Here is a 21261-nt window from a genome sequence, read left to right on the forward strand (position 1 = left end):
AGCCACGCCCATTCACTACAGACCACGCCCATCCTAGCACAGACCACACATTTACTGCAGGCCACGCCCACCCGGTATAGAACACGCCCATTTACCATAGACCACGCCCACACACAGTAGGCCACGCCCATTTACTGTAGACCACGCCCGCCCGAGAGGCCACGCCCACTCCACCCATGCAGGTTCCGCTCCGCCCCCCTCCCCCCCTTCCTGATGCTCCGTCCTCTACATCCGCCGCTGGGATGGGACGCGGGGATGCAGGGACAGAGGGAACATGAGGATGAAGGACATGGGGATGTTGGGATGTAGGGGAAAGGAGTGTGGAGGTGTGGGGACTTGGAATCATGTGGATAGGGGGACGGAGGGATGCAAGGACAAGGGGATGGGGGCCACGTGGACATTGAGGTATGTGGGACATCCAGGAGAGGGAGGTGGGAACGCAGGGACTCGGGGGCATGGGGATATGTGGGATGTGGGAGGGTGATGGGGACACAGGAAGGGGGGGCGGGCAGATATGGAGACAGAAACATGAGGCCACGGGGACAGGGGGACTGGGGGGACATGGGGACACAAGAACGGCAAGACACAGGAACAGGAGGATGAGGAGAGGGACAGGGCAACAGGGGACACGGGGGCATAGAAACAGGGGGATATGGGAACAGGAAGGCGTAGAAAGCCCTGCAACCCTGCTGCTCACAGGGACATGGGGAGCACTGTGCTGTCTGCTGTGTGGGACAGGCAAGGCAATGATCCCAATGATCCTGTGGAGCGCTGGGAGCCCCATTTTGTATCATATGAAGAGTGTGCAGCTGCCAGCGTGGGTCCCCTGCCATGGGGACACGTGTGTGGTGCTGTGCAGTGCCACAGTGCTCCTCAGTACCGCATGTCCCCTATGTCCCCCACACCCTCCTGTCCCCATCCCCCTTTATTGCTTGCTTCTCCTTCTGCTCTCACTTTCATCCCGTGCTCTGCCCCCACAGGGCCCTCCGCTGTCCCCTCAGTCCCTCCATGGCACTGTGGCCATGGTTTGGCACTGTCCACGCATGACGCTTCATCTGGGACTGTGTCACCAAGCTGTCACTCCCCTCTGCTTCAGGAAGACACAGAGAGTTGAGAACACAGAGTGGAGCCAACCAGCACCCACTCGGTGGCAGGAAGAGAATAGAGACAAATCAGGCTCCTCAGCCCAATCAACACCATCGAACCCAGTGCATGTCTGCTCCAGATATATCTTTACTGCCCTTGCAGCTGTGGTTTGCAAACCAACCCGTTACATAGCATCTGCTTCCTCCTTCTGATGGCTGGAAAGCCCCATCCTCGCGTGTCTCAGTGACATCCGCAAGACGGTCACACTTCAATGTCACATTTTGCCTGTGTCCGCGGTGGATGAGGGCGGTGCATGGACGAGAGGCAGAGGAGAAAGAGGAAGGACCTGGTCGACATCCTGCTGCGGTGACGTGTGGCAGGGCCAGCCCTGCCTGTGACACTCGTGGGGACGCGGATTTTGCAGAGGCCACCCCACAGATATGGCCCAGCTCGTGACATCGCCTGGCTTTGCTGGGTTTGGTGTCACCCTCCTGCTTGGCTTGGCCACACAGCTGCCCCTGGGTAAGTGATTTGGTGTCTGTCCTGGCGTGGAGATGTGGGTGATGTGGGCAGAGGCTGAATGTGGGTAGGGGCAAAGGGGCAGAGCAGGGGGTCCTTGTGGGGCATGCTAAAACTTGGCGTTTGGAGGGGGTGGCTGTATGTCAGGGGGACAGCTCAGGTACTGCAGACCCTTGGGGTGACTCAGGCTGGGCTGTGGAAGGACATCTTCCCCTGGTCCCCATGCGTAGTCCCATAGGCAAGTTGTGCATGCAGAACACCCTCCAGAAGTGTAGGGTCTGTGGGTCTGCAATGCCCCGGGGGGGCAGAGGCAGCTCAGTACTGGGACACATGGGATGATGCACAGGTGGCTGTGTCCCAGCTCTGTCCTGGTGTTGGTGCCCTTGTCCCAACACCCATCCCAAGTCCCAAGTCCCATCCCAGTAGATGCTCTGGTTTCTGTGCCTCAAAGCTGCCATGGGACAGAGAGACACCAGCTCCTGGTGGCTCTGCAGGGAGGGCTCCCTGGGACAGCTGCCATGTGGCCCCAGTTGGGAAGGGGCACTGGGAGGGTGTTCTTAGCCCAGTCTGACTCCTCCTGTCCTCTGCAGCACACAGCAAAGGGCGGGCATTTTGGCACCTGACTCCCCGTGAAGAAGCTGAGTGCCCCGATGCCTCTCTGGAATTCTTCCTCAACAGCACCACGACCACCATTCTCCTCCCCACCCTCTACTCTGTGGTGCTGTTCGTGGGGCTGCCTGCCAATGTGCTGGCCTGCTGGGTCCTGGCCAAAAACTTCAGGAGGTGCTCCAGTAGCCTCTTCCTGCTCAACCTGGCCGCTGCTGATCTCCTCTTCATCCTTCTGCTGCCCTTCAAGATCTCCTACCACCTCCTGGGCAACCACTGGCTCTTTGGGGACTACCTCTGCCGCTCCATGGTGGCCCTTTTCTATGGGAACATGTACACCTCCATCCTCTTCCTCACCTGCATCGGCGTGGAGCGCTATGTCTCTGTGGCCCACCCGTTCCTCTGGAAGGGCTCCACGGGGACGTGGGGCAGGGCGGGTGTCTGCCTGACCATCTGGCTGCTGGTGGTGCTGGGTGTGAGCCCGCTGCTGTTCTACCCACAGACAGAACACATCTCGAAGCTGAACATCACGACGTGCCACGATGTCCAAGGGAAGGACAATTTCTTCCGGCTCTATTTCCTCTGCCTAGTGGGGCTGGGCTTCGGCGTGCCCTTTGTGCTCATGATCATCTCCCATGGCTGCATCCTGGCTCGGCTGCTGGCCAAGCAGGAGAGCTACGGGCACGTGGTGCGTGTCCTGGCTGTGGTCCTGCTGGCCTTCCTCCTCTGCTTCACCCCCAGCAACGTGCTGCTCTTCATGCACTACCTGCAGCAGGACACAGGTTGCAACAACATCACCTACAGCTGGTACGCCCTGGCCTTGGCCTTCAGTGCTTTTAACAACTGCTTTGATCCCTTCCTCTATTTCTACATCTCCAAGGATTTTCGGGGCTGGATATGGGAGGCTGGCTGCTGCCTCTGTGGGCTGGGGACAAAGGGGGAATGGAAGAAGACAGCCTTGCCCCTGCGGTCCAGTGAGCAGAGCCAGCTGTAGGCAGGGCTAGAGACACTGTGCCATGCTCTCCATGTGGAGAAGACCCTTCTGCAGTTCCAGCCCAGGGTTACCCCCAGCTGACCCTATGCCATTGGAAACAGCCCCATAAGGGACAGAGTCACTTCTCCAAGACCTCTGTTATCCTCCTATTGCTCCTATTGCACAGTCCCATCCCTGTATCTGCCACCCCCATCCTTGCCTGGTGCCCTCCTCACACACCTTGCAGTTACCAAACCCCTTAGAACCCAAATAAACCTTTATTTCTCCCCGATGCTGGAAGGAGAAGGTGTAAACACCCCAGATAAGCAGGAGCCATCCTCCATCGCCAGGACCACGTGCTGCACACAGATGGCCAGCTCTGCTGCTGGGGACCACCCAAAATACACCGCAATGTATGCAAGAAGGGACAGTGGGGGCAAATGGGTGCCTTGCCCAATGGAACTGGGGCAGGAAAGGGGATGCTGGGCAGAGCTCAGGGCACTGATTGCAGAGTGATAGCTTCACCCTGCGTACCCTATGTCTCTGACATTACGTGTCCTCAGCCCATGCTCGGTGCACTGCAGTTCTGCTTTACTTCCCCTTTGACTCGCTTCCTTCGGCGCTGAGACTGGCAGTGGTGGCCGATGTGCTGCCCACGCATGCAGACATGCCTGGTCCCCGTCTGTCTGTCCCTGCTCCCAGCCCAGCCCCGGGGTGAGGCCAGGAGGAGGGTGCCCACTCTGTGACACTCGAGTCACTGCTGCCACCAGATGTGACTTGACCACCAGGTCGGTGGCCACTCCAGTTCATGTCACTGGCTGGCCTGATCCTGTCCCTGTCCCTTGTGTCTGGCCGTCACTCTTCTTGAGGATGATGCTGCTGAGCTCCTGGATGAGTTTGTCGCTGATGGGTGAGGATGGCTGTGCGCTCCTCTTCTTGGTGCTGATGGAGGTCTCGAGGCTGGAGCTGTGCCCCAACATGGCCGTCTGCTCCTGGTCCCTGGCCAGCACTGTGGGTGGCTCCAGATTCCTCTCCAGAGAGGCAGTCAGGGTGGCTCTGAGCCCACAGGATGGGGTTTTGTCGCACTCCAGGTTCAAGCCCCGTTCGAGGGACACAGCCTTGGTGACAGAGGGAGCTGGCAGCCTCTGTGCTGGGCTGGGGGGCAGTGAGGAGCGCAGCACAGGGGCTGGGGGCTGCTCAGGGGATGAGGATGGCTTCTGGGATCTGTCTATGGTGGGTACAGGTGAGGGGTCCACCAGCAGCCCCCGCTGCAGCTCCAGCGTGGCCAGCTCAGGAAAGTTGCCCACCTCCTCGTAGACAGGCTCAGCGTCCATCTCCTTCTCTTGCTGCTCCTCCAGGGAGTCCTGATGCACCTTCATGGGCTGGGGACAGAGGGATGCAGTGAGAAATTGCCCAGAACAAGGGTTCTGCCTGGGGAGCTGGGCTCCTTGCTGTGGGGCTGATGCTCCTACGGGGCACATATGCTGCTCTGGGTCTCCGAACATGCTTCTGCTTCCCTTTTGGCCAATGGAGCCACTTGGGGCTCATTTGGGATCAGATCCATGCCACCAAGCAATGGCACTTTTTCCATAGCCCCTGACAGTGTTGGGATGGAGTGCCATAGGTGCACAATGCACAAAGCCAGGTGAGGCAAGACCAGGCGCATATAGAAACAACCTGATGGAAAGCAGCACCAAAACCTGCTACCTTGCATTTCTTATGTTCAGTCCTTCTGGGAGGTGCTGGGAACTGGCCTGGACCTCTTTGCTCTTGGGCATGCACAACAGGACCATGCACGGGACACGTAGGACAGTGGATGCAGTGTGTGCAGAGCAGCACAGATGCATCTCCTGGAGCCATTATGCACGGTGCAAAGCGAGCACAAACACACCCCATGCACATGGGTACTTACAAAAAACATGGACAAAGTCCTTCGTGTGTGCAGACGGCGCTAGAAACAGAGGAGACAGGCAGAGATAAGCACCTGGTGGCAGGGATGTGGGGACACCTGCTTGAAACAGGCATGGGGACAGCAGACACGAGCGCAGCATGTAGCACACACACAGGGACACACAGCCAGAGCTCCTGTTTGGGTTGGGCACAATGACATGGGTGGGCTGAGGAACACCGGTGCCAGGCTCTTACCAGGGTCTGGTTGGCAGAGAGCATGGTGGCATCAGTGCTGTCCCCGTGCAGGGGCACCAGTGGCATGGTGCCGAACTTCTGCTTGGCGAGGTCAGAGGAGGAGCGGCGGCGCAGGATGACGGGGCGCAGGTCATCGTGCTGCATGCCAGGAGTACAGGTCACATCTGGCTGTCCTGCTGGCCCCCTGCCCACCCAGCCTTGCCTGCGCTCACCTGAGTCTTGAGGATGCTGGTGATCCAGTCCCACAGCTCTGCCTGCCCCGTGCACACCAGGTATCTGCAAGAGAGCCAGATGAGAGCTGTAGGCAGCAGGGATAGCAGGGTCCAGGTCCCCCTGTCACCTTGCCTGCAAACCCAGGGCTTCCGGCACAGCTCTCCTTGGTGGGCATCCCTGGGAACAGCCTCCAAGCTCCCTGTATGTCTAAATAACAGCTCTGGTGTGAGGCAACAGCTATACCAAGCCCTGGGAAACAGCTCTGTTCAGAATCCTGGAGCACCCTGGTTTGAGCTGCATGGGGATGAAGCAGTGGTGGGGCAAATAGTGGGGAGTGGCACAGCCCTGCAAGTGGCACAGACCTGTTAATGGCATGGATTAAATCCCAGTGCTAGGAGATTTGTGGGAGCTCAGAGATGGATTTCCCCCAAAGCCTGGTCCCCACCTTGTGTCCAGGCAGCACAAGGACCCACCTTTTTGACCCTTGGGTACTCCAGCCAGCCACCAGCTCAGCCAAGACCCTAGGACCCTGCAGCACCAAATTTGGCTGTCCTGATCCCACTAAACCCAGGGGCACCCAGCCCTGCATGACTGGGACAGATACTCACAGCTGCTGCTTGTCCATGCTCAGCGTGAAGCCCCACCTGGGGAAAGGAAAAGTCAGGCAGTGGGGCAGAACCACCCAGTGCAGCACTGTGCAGGGGTTGTGTGCTCCACAGCCAGGATTCTCCCACTTACGGTGCTGGTGGCTTCAGCTTCTTCCTAATGCCCATGTAAACCTTGGCTACGTCCAGTGGCCACTCACGTTCCGGCTTAGCACTCTGGGGACAGAGAGTCCAGCTGACCCTTGTGGCCAATCCTAGTGCCACCACTGTCCCCAGGGTCCCCCTCCCCACTTTCCTGTCCCCATCGTGTCCCTTCCGTACCCTCTTCTCCTTGAGCAGCAGCAGCTGCCGGTCTCGGATGACGAAGTAGCGCTCGTAGAACTTATTCCCCAGCAGCTTGGGTGGCTCCTCACGGCATTTCAGCAGCCCACACTTGGGGGTCTCACGCTTGGCACCTGCCCAGTGTAAGAGATGTGGGTCAGGGGGCTGGGGATATCAGGGGAAGTTCCACTGTGAGTCCTGGCTGGAGCCACCCACGGGTGATAGGCCCATCCGTTGTCACCACACCTGTGAAGAGGCAGCTGCCCTCGCCGATGGGGACCTTCCTCACCAGCAGGTATGCAGCACTGGGCTCCGGCAGCTTGCACCACTGCAACGCCTGCTCCAGAACCTTCTCCTTGGGATGCAGAGGCCGCTCTGGGAACACCAGGGACACCATCACTGTTGTGTCCTTTCCCTTTTCCAGCCACCATCCTCCCTGCTCCTGGCAGCAAATTCCCCCAGAACATCCCATCACACTATACTCATGGTTCTTACCCAGCTCCCCATTTTCCAGCACCTCAAAGGTCAGCCAGATGTCCAGACTAGCTGCCACATTGCGCATCTCCAGCACCTGGTTGGTGAGCTCCTCTGCTGTCATTGTGGGGGACACCTGGGGCAGGACACATAGGAAGATCAGGTAGGTGGTGGCAGAATGGGACCTGGGTACAAGCAATGCCAGGAGCCCATGTCCCACTGCCCTTCCTTGATGTGTCTGTCCTTTAGGACTCACCTTCAGGGTCACACAGAAGTCGGGCAGCTTCTGCTCCAGGTAAACCTCAATGATGAGGTCCCCAGCCTGTGAGAGCTGTAGGAGAAGGATGGCATTGATGCCATTGCGTGGTGATGGCATGGACACTTTGCAAATCTCCTGTCCCCAGGCATGCTGGGGAATGGGATTTGGGCTTGAGCCTCAAGGTGACAGAAGGGTAGAAAAGGGAGAGAAGGTCGCTTCTGCAAATGTTTCGCCTCAGTGTGGGGACATTTGGGATAGTGGGAACTCAGAGTGCGCAGCTGATGGTCCCTATCTTTCCCACCAGCCTGGGCCCCTGATGTGGAGAGAGCAAGCACGCCCCAGGTACCTGGGTATCCTTCCAGGTGGTGATCAGACTGTTCTCCAGCTCCATCTGAGACACCTGGTCCTCATCAATCTGCCAGGAAAAGAGAGGAGATTCATGGCATCAACATGGAGGGGGCTGTGGGTGGGGGCAGGGCCAGAATGGGTGATGAAGAGTGAGGAACAGGAGGCCAGCATGTGTGGTGGGACAAAGACGTTGAAGCTCACGTTGAAGATGGTGACGTAGTTGTCAATGAGGTCTTCCATCACCTTCACCTCATGCTCGCCTTTGCCATCAGTCTGGAAGAGGCTGGGTGCGAAGAGCAGCGACAGGTTCTTGGTGCTCATCTGGTTGAGGTCTGAACACTTCTGCACGCTGGGGCAGGAAGCATGGGGGTGAGGGGCTGGCCAGGTCTGGAGGTGTGCCAGCTCCAGCTGCCCACTTCTACCCCAAAAACCGTCCCCTTTCCTCTCAGCTCCCCAGATGTTAGGCATGAAGTTCCTGTTTCCAGGACTTCAAGTCGCAATCACACAGTGCTCTGAGTCAGGGATGGGAATTTGTTTCTTTCCAGTTTTTTTTTTTTGTGCCCTCGGTGAAACTGACATCTTACAAGGGGGTGTTCCCCACTCTCAAACTTCTCTACTGCTGTAGGACGACTTTGGGAATGTTTGAGCTGTCAGGCACGCTCATCATTTCCCAACACTGGCATGGGGCACTGGGCTCTGCCTGCTCCACAGAGACGGAAGCCAGCATTCTCTGGGAAATTCTACCCTGTGGGCCGGCTGTGGGGACATCATCAAACTGGGGACCCATGGGGAGATGGCTGACCGATAGAGGTGCCCAATCAGCGCAGCCAGGGTCTTGCGGTTGAGGCGAGGCAGGCGATGGATGAGCTCCTTGTACCGCTCCAGGCGCTGGGGCTTGGAGGAGATTGCTGGAGGGAGGAGAAATCATGGACTGTAGAATCATAACTTAGGTTAGAAGGGCCCTTAAAGATCATCAAGTTCCAATCCCCTTGCCGTGGACCAGATCAAGCTACCTAAAGCCCAATCCAAGCTGGCTTTAAACACCTCCAAGGATGCTGCATCCAAAGCTACTTCGGGCAGCCTGTTCCACCATCCTTGTGTCTGATGGCCCCAGAGCTGACGTGCCAACGTGACCCCATTTTGGGCAAATGGACGGGGTGAGGGACATACCAGCAGCCTCCTTCCACTGCGGGTGCAGCTCCAGGGTGAAGACGGGGTCCTCCAGCTCACGGAAGAACCTCTTCAGCACATCAGTGACATCTTCAATGAAGTTATCGCTGATGCGCAGCTTGACATTGCGAGCGTCCCGTCGAAACTCCTCCATCAGTACCTTGATCCGGGACTTGGCTCCGTTCTTGCGGTAAATCCCCTCATGGCGCAGTCCTGGGGAAGGGATGCAGGGTCACGAGGCCTGATGCTGCTATCAGGGGGCCCCCACCAAGGAGGATGTCAGGTAGGTGATGCTTCCTATCCAGACGCATTCAGTCACACCGCGGGTGCTGGGCACGGTCCCATGCTCACCGTACTGCGTGATGAAGGCAATGCAGCTGTCCACAATGATGGGGATGTCCCCACGGCTCAGCTGCTGGTCCCGCAGCGCGTTGCCCCGGCCCCCTGCTGATGCCTGGATGTCAGCATACCAGGCTGCTGTGTCTGCCCGCGACAGGCCCTGCAGGTAAAATGTCCTGAGAACAACAAGGGTGGTGAATTGGGAATTAAGGTCTCTCCAGGGATGTGGGTTGTCTCCTCCTGCCCCATACACCAAGCTGGACCAATGAACACCCACCCCCAAGGGATCCCAAGCTGGAATGACCTCTGCAAGCCCCTTGGCCACAGCCATGCCACCCCACCAGCATCTCCACAGTGGATTCAGGATCATCCTCTACGCACACACCAGTACCTTCACCCCAGCACCTTCTCCACCCTTTCTATGCTCAACTCTCACCTCCCCATCTCCACCAACACCAGCATCTCCTTCTTCTCCTGTGTTTCTGCAGGGGGCACCAGACCTGTGTGGGGACAAGAATGAGCTCAGAGCCAGGCACATCCACCACCATGCACTCAGCCTGGGCACTCACTGAGCTCCTGCAGTCGCCGCAGGTTGATGCTGTCCTCAGCCCCATCCTCCTCAGCAGGACAGATGAAGAGGTGGGCTTTCTGCAGGATGAAGAAGGCTCGCTGCCAGTGCTCGGGGTTGAGCATGCACTTGTAACGCAGCTGGCCCACACGCTGGAACTCGTAGCCCAGCAGGCAGTGACAGCTCACAGGAGTGAACCACTGTGACATGAAGAAAGAGGTGAGATGGCAAAGGCAGGGCTCAGCCTGCACAAGGATGGGAACAGTAGCATGGACAGAGCCCAGCTCACCTTTCCAATGGCACTGGCCCATGCTTGCAGAGTATCAGCACTGTCAGCTCCCAGCTGCTGCACTTTTTCCCCAGTGAGGAAAAGCTCAAGGGTGAAGTGAAACCTGCAGGGGATGAACCCACCTGTCAGGGCTGTTCCCACCCTGCTCTTTATGTGTCCAGACACCGTGCCCATGCCTGCCTCCTGCATGCCCACGGGCTCTCCAGGCTTGCAGGTCCACCCACGCTAGGACAGGGATACCCTGGATGTACCTTTCAGTGGGACCAGGGCTGGAGAGGGGCTGGGCTCTGCTCACACCCAGGGAGAGCAGATCCCCACTCTGGATGTGGCTCAGGGGCTCAGTGCATTTCTCCGTCTCAAAGATGAGTAGGGCTCTCTCCAGTGAGCACCAGACGCGCTGGAAGTCTGTGGGATGAAGGACTAATTGGTATTGGAGTGGGAGCCACACACTTTCAGACACACTCCCCATTTTTCCACATTCCCTACACTTACCCTCTCTGCTCTTCTTGGCACCTGGAAGGCGGGGGTGGGCCGTGGACCGGTGCAGGTACCCACTGTGTGCCACTGGCTGTGTGATCTCATTGTATACACCCTCTGGACCTGGTACCCCTGTGAGGAATGGCATCGAGTGGGCACTCCCCAAAATGTGGGTACCAGGGGCCAGTAAGTCCCTTGCTAGTGTAGGTATAGGCAAAGGAGTGCTCTAGGCATGAGGGAATCCCCAGAAAAGGGGATCCAGAAGCCTGCCCCATTCCGGAAGAGAGATGCAGTGGGGCTGTCACTTGGTGCCCTGGCTGTCCTGAGCTCCGGAATACTGGGGCAGTGGCAAGAAGGAAACTGCCCTATCACAAACTGAAGAGGACTGAGTTACCTGCATGGTTCCTTTTGCTTTCCAGGTCCAACCATGGCTCAGCTATTGGGGCTACTTCATAGGCTTTGGGGTCAGCTGCCAGCCCAGCCTCTGCAGCGGAGAAGAACTGCAGGATGGTCTTGAGCAAACCTGGTCCTGCCACTGCAGTGCACAGTGCCTGGGATGAAACATACACCAGTAGGGACCACATCCTGACTGACAGGAAAGCCCATCCCACTTCAAGGATCACAAGATCCCACCCAAGCCCAGCATAGGGTTGTAGGCACATAAGACAAGGAGAATATGTTGACACTTCAGGCTGAACTCCAGAGTCATTCCTATCATTCCCAGCACCCTGGCACCCTGCACACACCCTGAGGTGGCCCCTACCTGGAGTACCTCCTCGTGGGAGGCATAGTGTGGATGAGGCAGGCGGTACCTCCCATCCCGGTACTTGCGGGAGATGAAGTCCCGTCTCTGCTCAGTGCTGGCATCTGGGTGGAGGACCTCTGTGGCAGGGATGCGGGCAGCCCAAAATCTGTTGGCTCGGTCATTGCCCAGCACAATAAAGAGCTGTGGGAGAGACCTGCAATCAGCAGCAGGCAGAGCAGGATACCCAGCATCCCCGCCTCACAGTGGAGCTCATGGGGCTGCTGCACTCCCACAGAAGCCCTGAGCCACCTCTACCTGCACAATTTCGTTGGACCAGACACTGGTGTCGAGCTTCAGGCTTTGCACCTTGGAAATGTTGGAGCCCAGGCTGCGATGCTGCCCTGTGGGGAGCAGGCGAGTGAGCACCCATGGCCCTGATCACACCCAAGGGGTACCCACACCCTGCCCACCACTGGGGAGAAGCACCAGCCTGCGCATTGCTTGCAGATGACCACGCAGAGGTTGATGGATGCCCAGTCTGGGCTCTGAGCCCAGCAGTCTGCACAGTATCTGTTGGCTTTGTTGGACCAGATCTTCTCTGCCACCTCGTAGTCATAGAGCGTCTCGGCTATGGCCTCCTGCAGGGCCTCCATCCACTCCCGTTTCTCCCTCTCTGACTCTGCCACAAAGCTGCAGCACCAGTAACCAACACTCATACAGCCTGCTCCAGCTGCCAGCTGCTCCCTGAACAATTTCCATCCCCATTCCCAACCCTGCTCCCATTCCCATCCCTATTCCCATCGCCGTCCCCATTCCTGTTCCTGTTCCAATCCCTGTTCCCATACCCCTTCCCATTCCCATCCCTAACTCTATCCCCATCCCCATCTCCACTCCTGTTCCCATTCCAATCCCTGTTCCCATTCCCCTTCCCCTTCCCATCCCTATCTCCATCCCCACCCCCATCCCCATCCCCATCCCCATCCCCATCCCCATCCCCAACCCCATCCCCATCCCCATCCCCATCCCCATGCCCACTCCTGTTCCCATTCAAATCTCTGTTCCCATTCCCCTTCCCATTCCCATCCCTATCTCTATCCCCATCCCCATCCCCACTCCTGTCCCATTCCAATCCCTGTTCCTGTTCCCGTTCCCATTCCCATCCCCATCCCCATCCCCACTCCTGTTCCCATTCTAATCCCTGTTCCCATTCCCATTCCCCTTCCCCTTCCCCTTCCCATTCCCATCCCTATCTCTATCTCTATCTCTATCTCTATCTCTATCTCTATCTCTATCTCTATCTCTATCTCTATCTCTATCTCTATCTCTATCCCCATCCCCATCCCCATCCCCATCCCCATCCCCATCCCCATTTCCACTCCTGTACCTGTTCCAATCCCTGTTCCCATTCCCCTTCCCATCCCCATCCCCACTCCCATCCCCATGCCATTGTTACCTGAATATCTTGGAGGGGGTGATGAGCTCGAAGGTGCGGTTCTTGGCTTCACGGATGGTAGAGCCACGCATCTCAATCATGCAGATGCCAATGCCCATTTTAAAGAACTGCAAATCAGAGCAGTGCTGTTCTGGTTCTGCACCCTGTCCCCAGCACCCAGACCACCAAGACCTGGGACCTTTCATTCCATCCCATCCGGTCTGGATTAAACCATCTTGCAAATATGTTAATCTTAAAATTAACGGCTTTGCTGAGTCAGGCATACTGGTAGAGCAGGTAGCAGTTTGAGCAAAAACTCTTGCTGTGGTTTAGTGCACACTGTGCAAACTGGAAACGAGGCAGCCAGAAGAAAACAACAACAGGGTGCTAAGACACTTCAGCACACAGGATGTGGGGGTTTCTGTAGTTGCCACCAACCTGCTCGCTCTTGTACAGCCACATCTCAGGCAGGCTGAGGACTGCAAACACTTTGGATTTCTGTCCCTTCAGCTCCAGGGTGCCCGACTTCTGGCAGTGAGCTGTGTTGGGGGGCCGTGGCCGAGTGCCCACCAGGTGCTGATCCGTCACCTTCTGCTGCAGTGTGGAACACCACTCGTTCCTCTGGGCTGCAGGGAGGGCAGGGATGGAGGAGTGAGGCCGAACCCATCCCTTCACCCCAGCATGGCCAGAACGCGGCAGGGATAGGTGTCCCTCACTTGTCTCAGCCAGTGTGGGGAGAGAGTGGGAGCCGTGGGACAAAGGGAGGGAGGCGTTTCTTGGGAACTGACTGTTCCCAGCTTGGGTTTTCACTCACTCTCATTCTCAGCACGGAAGACAAAGATCCGGTGGCTGGTGACGACCTGGAACTTGTTGTCCTTGGTGGAGCGAACCATCTCAATGACAGACAATGGGATCACACCCTTGGGGTAGGGCTCCTGGAAGGAACAGCAGGTGTGATCACCCTTCTTTCCCCCTCCTGCAGGGCATCCATATGCCCTATTACCCCTGCATCTGTCTCACTGGCCATACTGGTGCCAAAGTCCCAGTAAAGGACAGGGCAAGGCTGGCTGCAAGCCTTCTGTGATAGCAGCTAGTCCAGGGCAATGCATGGTCCCTCCCTATTTGTGTTCTACCAACATGGTGTCAGGCTGAACCCTGGGCACAGAGACACAGTGATTCCATCGTGATGATGCTGCAGTTGTGCTGGATCCTCACACAAGGGGGACAAGGGAGCACGGCAGATCACTTGGTGTCACAGAGTGACAGATTGGTTGAGGTTGGCAGGGACTCTTGGGACCATCTGGTCCCACCCTTGCTCAAACAGAACCACCCAGAACACGGTGCCCAGGACCACCTCTAGACTGCTTTTGTATATCTTTAAGGATGGTGTCTCCAAGGATGGAGATTCCAAAGGCGGAGTCTTCAAAACCTCTCTGGGTCCCACTGTTAGCACAGAAGTGCTTCGTGATGCTCAGAGTTCCAATTTGTTCCCATTGCCTCTTGTCCTGGAAGTGGGCACCACTGGGCAGAGCCTGACTCTGTTCTCTTTGCACTCTCCCTTCAGGTACTTATACAAATGGATGAAATCCACCTGAGCCTTTTCCAGGCTGAACATCCCCAGCACTCTCAGCTTTTCCTGCTCAGGTGGCACAGCACAGCCTCTCTCCTGCCCACATTCCACCCACTCTCACCTTCTCACTGCTGAAGTACATCAAGTTCTTCCCATCAAAGCGGACATAGCGCCTCTGGAAGACATAGTTCCTGTTGGCAAGGCAGAGAAACATGCTGTTAGGAGACAGGTGGTCCTTCAAGTGCACCACAGCTGCACACAGGCCCCACATCTGCACAGACCCCAGGACGATGCACAGGAATCCTTGCAACACCATGACCCAAGAAGCTCAGAATGGCTCTGGAAGTCCCAGAAGTGAGGTGCCTACCTCACCAGCCTTGCCCAAGGGGGTTTTAAGAATGGGGACCTGTCACTACACATGCTGAGCACGTACCCTTGTGGGGAAAGCTTGTCCAACCAACCGCTGAGCATGGCGGGCCGGGGCTCAGACAGTGAGGTGTAGCTTGCATAAGGAGAGATGGTCAAGTCATCTAGGACCTCGTCAGGGTAGAGGTGGGGTGGCAGGCTGAATGGGGTGCCCTTGGCCCGAGGAGCATCCACGGTGGAGTATCCCTCTGTGTCATTCTGGGCAATGCGTTCGATGAGCCTCGTCCGTGTCTCCTCATCCTCACTCCTCCCCTCACTGCTGTACTCACTGCTTGTCCTGCAAGGAATGGGGCCATGAGAAAATCAGGAGATGTTCCACATTGCTTCTGGCCTCATCATGGGATACAGCTCCTTGGGGTACAGATCTCATTGGGTCTTTGCATCTCCATGAGTGGGAAGGGATGAGGGCTCCGTGGTCACCAAGATCTCGGCACTGGAATCTCCATTGCTCCTCCTCATGTCCAGCTGAAATGCTTTGCAAAGCTCTTGGAAATCAGAGTCATAGAATGGATTGGGTTGGAAGGTACCTTAAAAATCATTTAGCTCCAAAGGAAGGACAGACTGCTGGGCAGGTGGAGCTCCTGCATCAGCCTCATTTTCTTGGGAAGCTGTAGTTAGAGAGGACCTGGTGAGCCTATCCAGCCATAACAATGAAAGGAAATTACAAAAATAAACCATTAAGCCTGCCCCTTCCCTCGGTCCTGTCAGCCAGGCGCTTTTCTTTCCCCAGAAAGGAAACAGACTGGAAAATGTCAGGTAGTCACATGGGAGCTGCCCAGGCGTGATGGTGATGGACAGGAAGAGGCCCACGGCAGCAGGGACATCTCAGCACTGGGACCTGACTACAGCACAAAGACCAGGCTCCAGGAAAAGCAGCAAGCATGTTCCCAACCCTGGCACAACTTCTGCCTGAGGGTCTGCATCTCTCCATGGAGGACAATTTGGAGTGGCATGAGGAGGGCAGAGAGGCACTTTCCAGCTGCCACAGCTTCAGTCCCAGGAACAGGGATCATGAGACAGAGCCAGTAGAAGGATCTACAGGAGGAATTTCTAGGTTTGCGAAGCCTGGAGGGTGACAGCTGGGATGCACTGAGCTGGACTGCCTCAGATTGTTGCTGCTGACATGGCAGAGTTGGTGGAAGATGAAGGATTGGCAATGGAGGAAAGACGAGGATCTGGTTGTATCAGGTGGGGCTATAGGGCAGGCAATCAGCCTGCTGGTGGGCACCTGGTAGCTGGCAGAGTCACATCATGCCTGGGATTTCGTGTCCCACAGCCGAGGAGCCTTAAGGCATGGGGAGAAGTGGTTAGGGTGGGTATCTCAGAAGAAAAGCATGGGAACACCTGTCCCATTTGGTCCAGGGGCAGAACCCAGAAAGTCTGCAGAGGTTTTTTGTCTCTTCAACTCTGTAAGCCCCAGTAAGAGGAAAATCCTGTGAAGGCTGCTTCTGAAACCATACTGAAGAGCCCTGTGGTGGCTCTTCTCAATAGACCCAGGCTGCAAACACTCCTGGGAGGAACTGTCAGTGCTGTAGGCACCCTGCCCATGCCCTCGCGATGTTCAGGATTCCAGATCCCTGCAAGCCCCAAACAGAGACTGCAAACAGTACTTGGCCCTGCTCTGCATTGCAACATCAGAGAGTGCAGCTCCTTCCCAGCCACAGAACTCCTGTTCCCAGCTATCTGCAGTCCCCTACCTGTGGCCCGTGTAGCTGTGCCACCTTGGCTGACCATCCCCCCTGGATCAGGCCAGGCACTGCCACCAGAAACATGAAGGCACAGCAGCCACAAGAGGAGCCACAGCTCAGCTCCCTTCTCTGCAAGCAACACAGGAAAAGGAACCCTCCCTGTCTGAAATGGGAAGAGCAACTTTCCTTCCTCTTTCTGAGATGCTATCAGGACTCATGGAAAGTGCATTTTGAAAGCGTTTTTAAGGTCAGCTATGCACCCTCATCATTCCCTTGCCTACCTTTGTGTTTCTCGTTTCAGCTCTGGCTCAGTCACTGCTTCATAGCCCTGCCCAGAAGGGACATCTGTGCCCTGGGAGGAGACAACAGTCACACTTCAGCCAGTGCCACAGTTCCACCAGCTGCAGCTCGCTGGCCCTCAGGAGATGGGGCATCCCACAGGTTATGCCAGGGGATAGATTCTCCCCATGGGCCCCTCTCACCTTCTGCTCCCGGGCTGGGACTGTGTTCACAAAGGTGGTCTCACTGTATGGGCTGATGGGTGGCTCACTGAGCTCTGCAGGCAGGGACGTGGGGGAGAAAAGGCCATCAGTGGTGCTGGAAAAGGATAACGACCTGCAGACACTTGGGGAACCCCCCAGAGTGATCTCCCACAGCACAACCCATCCCATCAGGGCACCTCATGTGGCAGAGGTGTTGGCCCAAACCTGCACGGGGCTGTGCTCTGAGTCCACTCTCCCCCCGATACCACCCTCCCTCTGTGCACACCATGGGGTCCCTATTGCACATAGTGGCCCAGGGGCTCTCACCTGGCTTGCTGGCAGGTCTCTGTGGAATGGGGGGAAGACCCCCTCCAGGCCAGCTTGCCCTGCTGGAAAACAGGAGAGGGGTTACCGTAGTGTGACTGGGCTTTTACCCTGTTCTCTCTGGTTTGAGGGGCTGGAAGATGCATATGCCCATTTCTCAGCCTGGACTTGTCTCCCGTGATGTGCAACCACCCTGTGCCTGCTCTCTTCTACCTATTGAGGCTGCACCTCTTGGGGATGCTTCTCCTCCCCCAGCCTAATCCCCTCCAATATCTGCCACCCTGTACCCCACTTAAGCCAGCCCCAGAGGTCCTGGCTAGTGCCATTCCATGCTGGAAACCCCTACCCCTGCTCTCTCATCATCCCTTTCCAAACCAGGGTGGGTCCCAGCTTCCCCATAGAACGTATTACCTCCCCAATCTCCCCTGAGAAAGGCATGAGGAGGGCAATGCTCCCTAAGGATGAGGTTCTGGGGGTGGTTAGCCCTCAAATCTGTCTTTCCTAAGGGAAAGTTTCTGCTTACTTAGACTTCTCGTCCAGCTGCGTCAGCTCCTGTGGGGACGGATCCTGAGTGAAAGCCTGGCCCCGGGGACTGTCCTCTTGTCCTGAATCCTCCACAGGTGACAGTGGTGACTTAAGCCCCTCGTAGATGACATTGGATACCATCTCCATCCTGCCCTGTCCCACGCCAGGCACTGAGGGTGGTCTGCCTGTTGTTCCCACAGTACTGATCTCAGCCACTGGGGCCCTGTGTCTGAGCCGTGGTGGCACAGATGGGACACACAGGCAGGGCTTCTCTGGTGTCTCCTCTGTCTCTCCATGGTCTGGGACTGTGGGGAGCTGTGCCTCCTCCCGTGCACCCAGCCGGGATGTTCCCGTGCCCATGGTTGCCCCCGGACTCTCCAGATCCGTGGAACTCTCCCCTGGCACAAAGCCCTCCAGCACCACAAAGGCTCCAGCTGTCCTGTCCCTGTCCGGGCTGTGTGCTGGTGGTATGGCTGCTGAGCCCTGCTCCAACTTGGGGCGATAGAAAACCGTCCTTGGCTTGGGAACCGGCCTCACCAGTGGAGGATCCAGGTCCTTCTGCGGGGGCACTGCTTGACTGGGCATTGCACTGCATTGCTGCATCCCAAAGGCATCAGCGGCCACTCCTGGTTCTGCTTTTGCAGCATCCTCACCCATCTGGGGGGCTCGGGGATGGGGGTACCCAAGCAGCCGTGTCTTCTCTGCCAAGTTCAGGATCCTCTTGCGGTGCCCGGTGGCAGTGATGCCAAGCTGCTGCAGTTGCTTATTGTCCAGCGCAGAGACATCTCGGGCCAGGTGGAATCCATGCTGCTTGAAAAGGTTCCGGTATCTCTCCAGGTGGATGGTGGCCAGCCAGTCTGCGATGTCTGAGTCAGGAGTACACGGCGAGCTCATGGCCCTGTGGTGCCTCTGCGATGGTGCTCAGCCCATCATCTGGTGAAGGAGGGGAGGAAAGAGCTCAGGAGGCAGTGGGAGGGAATCTGGGGGCTTGGCCACAAGCAGGATCCCCCCACCTCACCACCCTCCCCTCGGCCTCTTACCTTCAGTACCCCAAGCCAGGACTGCATCCTGTTACTTCCCAGCCACAAGCCTCTCCTCCACCCCTTCCTGGAGCTCCTCGTCCCACTTTGCCAGCACACGAGCAACACCAAGGCTAGGGGCTGCTCTGAGTGCAGGGACAGGATGGAGGGGGGCTGCTGACGGCGGCTGGGGGGCAGCAGCTGGGCCCCTCCCAGGGGATGAGCTCTGGTGCTGGCCGCCTCGGGGAGGGCTCTGCTGCCGGAAGGGCCAGACCATAATCTGCCGGCGAGGGCATGAGAGAGGTCAGCATGACTCATAGGCAGGCCTAGGGGGATGGAACCCACAGGGCGAGCGCCCAGCACCGTGCCCACCCACCCAGGGACCCGCATCCCCAGATCCCTTGCTGGATGCAGCCGTGGGGCGCTGAGGGCCTTTTTCCCATGAATCATGCTGCTCTGCACTAAACCATCTGCGCTGAGTGTACTGCCACTGGCTCTTTTTTCCAGTTCCTCCATTTCCCTCTATTGTTCAGCGCAGGCTTCCTTCCTGCTGCCTGTGCTCTCCCACGCATCCCCTGTCCCCCCTCCGTGGGGGCTGCATCCCGGCTGTCCCAGGCTCCGCATTGCACCGCTGCCCACTGGTGTGACCATGGGAAGGGGTGTCATAGGGAGTATAGGGGAGAAGAATGGCTGTCTGGAAGTATCCCCATGTGAGGGTGCAAAGGGGGGGGGGGGGGCGGGGGCATGCACCAGGCTGCGGTGACAAGGACAGTACACAGTACAAGGAGATGGCCGGGAAGGGCGTGGGGAGCTGGGCATGGGGACACTGTAGCTGGAAGGCTGCTTGTTGATGGGGGTGGAGGTTGATGCTCTGTGTGGGGTGGCTGTCCCCACTTCTGCCCAGAGGCACTGGAGTGCTGGGTTTCAGGCTACTGAAATGGGGCAATTTCTCCCTTTCTCGTATCACCCTGTGGGATCTGTGGGCAGCTCTGCTTCCTTGCCCCAAGACTTCCTCACAGGGCTGAGTGCAGGGTGCTGGGGTGGCCCTTGGGGGCGGCTCGGCTGCCATCCTTACAACTGCTCCCATCTGTGTCGACCCACACTTGGTGCTGGGCACGGGCCCTTCCCACAGAGCTCCGTCCCCAAGCCTGCCCATCCCCTGCACCCTCGGGGCTGTCCCTCACCTCTGGGCTCAGCAGGGTCGACTCCAGCGCAGTGGTGGCATGGTGGCAAGGCCGATGTCCAGGTGTCCCCTCCGGGCAGGGGGCTCAGCCTGCAGCGACAGCAGCACTCAGCTTGTGCCTCCCACTGCTGGTCCCTCCTCCAGGCCAGCCCTCTGGTCCCCAGCCCTGTCCCCACCCTCCTGTCCTGCCTCTCTGCAGGCTCTGCCCTTCTCTGGGTGCTGCCCCTCACACTTTGTCTCCTTTGCTCCACCCCAGCGAGGGTCCTGTTCCAATGACACGGATGGGAGTCCCTGGCTGCCTCCCCAGACCCACACATCCCATGCAGCCCTATGCCCTGCAGGTGATCAGACACATTGCCACATCCACCGTCCACTAGCACTGGAGTGCTGGGAAGGCAGGATAGCGATTGGCCAAATTGGGCTAAAAAAAAAGGGCTAAAAGAAAACTGCTGAGGAATTTGAGTGGATGAACATGAGAGATGAGTGGCTGAAACTCCGGGATCCCAAAAGCCACCTCTGTCCTGCAGGAAAGCAGCAGCACATCTAATGCTGTAAACGGGGAATGGAGGTGGGATGAATGCAGGGCTGGTGGGCACTGCCTGGCATAGACACTGCTCTTTCACCCGCCTGTTCCTCTAGTGCCATGCTTTTCGCAAGAGATCCGTGTGGTTAGCCCAGCTCTGCTGTTACCCAACCTTCCCCACATGCAGGGGATGTATGAGGGTGATCTCTCACCACCTCTTCAGCTCCTGGGGCTCAGGTGATAGCTGCTCTGTGCCATGAGGGATCCCCTCATTGCATCTCTGGGCTGTCAGATCCACAAACTTACTGCAGGAGAGATGGAGGGACACTACAGTAACTGAGGTCCTCCTTGACCAAGCCTGTGTGTGCAGCTAGGGCTGGGAACAAAGCTTCTCCTTCTGGCAAAGCAGAAGCAGAACTCTGTGACAGCCTAGCACATCCCCCCCTTCCCCCCTTGTCTCAGTCAGCTACCCCAGGGCAAGGGCCCATGGTCTGCCCTGTGGCAAGGCAGGGCTTCCTATCTGCTGGTCTTCCACTGCTCAGGTTTCCCTTTGGCATCTGCCAACCTGCTGATGCAGTCTATATTTAGTGGCTGGCCTCCTGGTTCTGACCACAACAGGAAGGTTTTGCCTGCTCCCAGGGGGAGGCAGTTGGGAGGAGCAGAAAACAGCTCTCAGGCTGGGCTTGGTGAAGACGCCAGCAAGGGTCAGAGGAACCAAAGATCAAAGTGGGCTTTGGATCCTCCCAGTACCTTGGTCTTCTCCTTCTTCTGAAGCATGCAGAATGACACTGTCCCTATGTCACTATGCATCTAGCTACCTACTTGCCCACCTTTCCCTTCCCTTCCCTTCCCTTCCCTTCCCTTCCCTTCCCTTCCCTTCCCTTCCCTTCCCTTCCCTTCCCTTCCCTTCCCTTCCCTTCCCTTCCCTTCCCTTCCCTTCCCTTCCCTTCCC

General features: G+C 57.5%; 2 protein-coding genes across 4 annotated transcripts; one reads left to right on the forward strand and one right to left on the reverse strand.

Annotated features, from left to right (window-relative positions):
• The first annotated feature begins 335 nt into the window (after positions 1 to 335).
• On the forward strand, positions 336 to 3476 carry LOC122191531 (proteinase-activated receptor 3-like). The gene is made up of 3 exons (XM_042891815.1): positions 336 to 405; positions 981 to 1608; positions 2196 to 3476. The coding sequence occupies exons 2-3, from the start codon at positions 1527 to 1529 to the stop codon at positions 3203 to 3205; spliced, it is 1092 nt and encodes a 363-aa protein (XP_042747749.1). The 5' UTR covers positions 336 to 405; positions 981 to 1526; the 3' UTR covers positions 3206 to 3476.
• ARAP3 (ArfGAP with RhoGAP domain, ankyrin repeat and PH domain 3) lies at positions 3444 to 19937 on the reverse strand. 3 transcript variants are annotated; one of them, XM_042891813.1, is made up of 35 exons: positions 19788 to 19937; positions 18625 to 18883; positions 17583 to 18517; positions 17063 to 17124; positions 16736 to 16809; positions 16535 to 16605; positions 14573 to 14842; positions 14261 to 14330; positions 13384 to 13504; positions 13008 to 13195; positions 12591 to 12697; positions 11628 to 11827; positions 11453 to 11538; positions 11156 to 11338; positions 10787 to 10943; positions 10408 to 10524; positions 10167 to 10320; positions 9916 to 10018; positions 9628 to 9826; positions 9495 to 9558; positions 9071 to 9234; positions 8720 to 8932; positions 8352 to 8457; positions 7751 to 7898; positions 7548 to 7616; positions 7199 to 7273; positions 6964 to 7078; positions 6715 to 6843; positions 6469 to 6602; positions 6281 to 6363; positions 6151 to 6186; positions 5542 to 5605; positions 5330 to 5467; positions 5097 to 5135; positions 3444 to 4566 (listed from the first exon to the last, which is right to left on the reverse strand). In XM_042891813.1, exons 3-35 carry the CDS (start codon positions 18476 to 18478, stop codon positions 3991 to 3993), a joined length of 5211 nt encoding a protein of 1736 aa, XP_042747747.1. In that variant the 5' UTR covers positions 18479 to 18517; positions 18625 to 18883; positions 19788 to 19937; the 3' UTR covers positions 3444 to 3990. The 3 variants fall into 3 exon arrangements, with proteins under 3 accessions (XP_042747747.1, XP_042747748.1, XP_042747746.1); XM_042891814.1 differs by lacking the exon at positions 18625 to 18883 and having other exon boundaries at positions 17063 to 17121; XM_042891812.1 differs by lacking the exon at positions 18625 to 18883.
• Between the last annotated feature and the right edge of the window lie 1324 nt (positions 19938 to 21261).

Source organism: Lagopus leucura, unplaced genomic scaffold (assembly GCF_019238085.1).
Source record: "Lagopus leucura isolate 7727_CA_CO unplaced genomic scaffold, USGS_WTPT01 105-2_obj-0_obj, whole genome shotgun sequence".
Classification (NCBI taxonomy): Eukaryota; Metazoa; Chordata; class Aves; order Galliformes; family Phasianidae; genus Lagopus; species Lagopus leucura.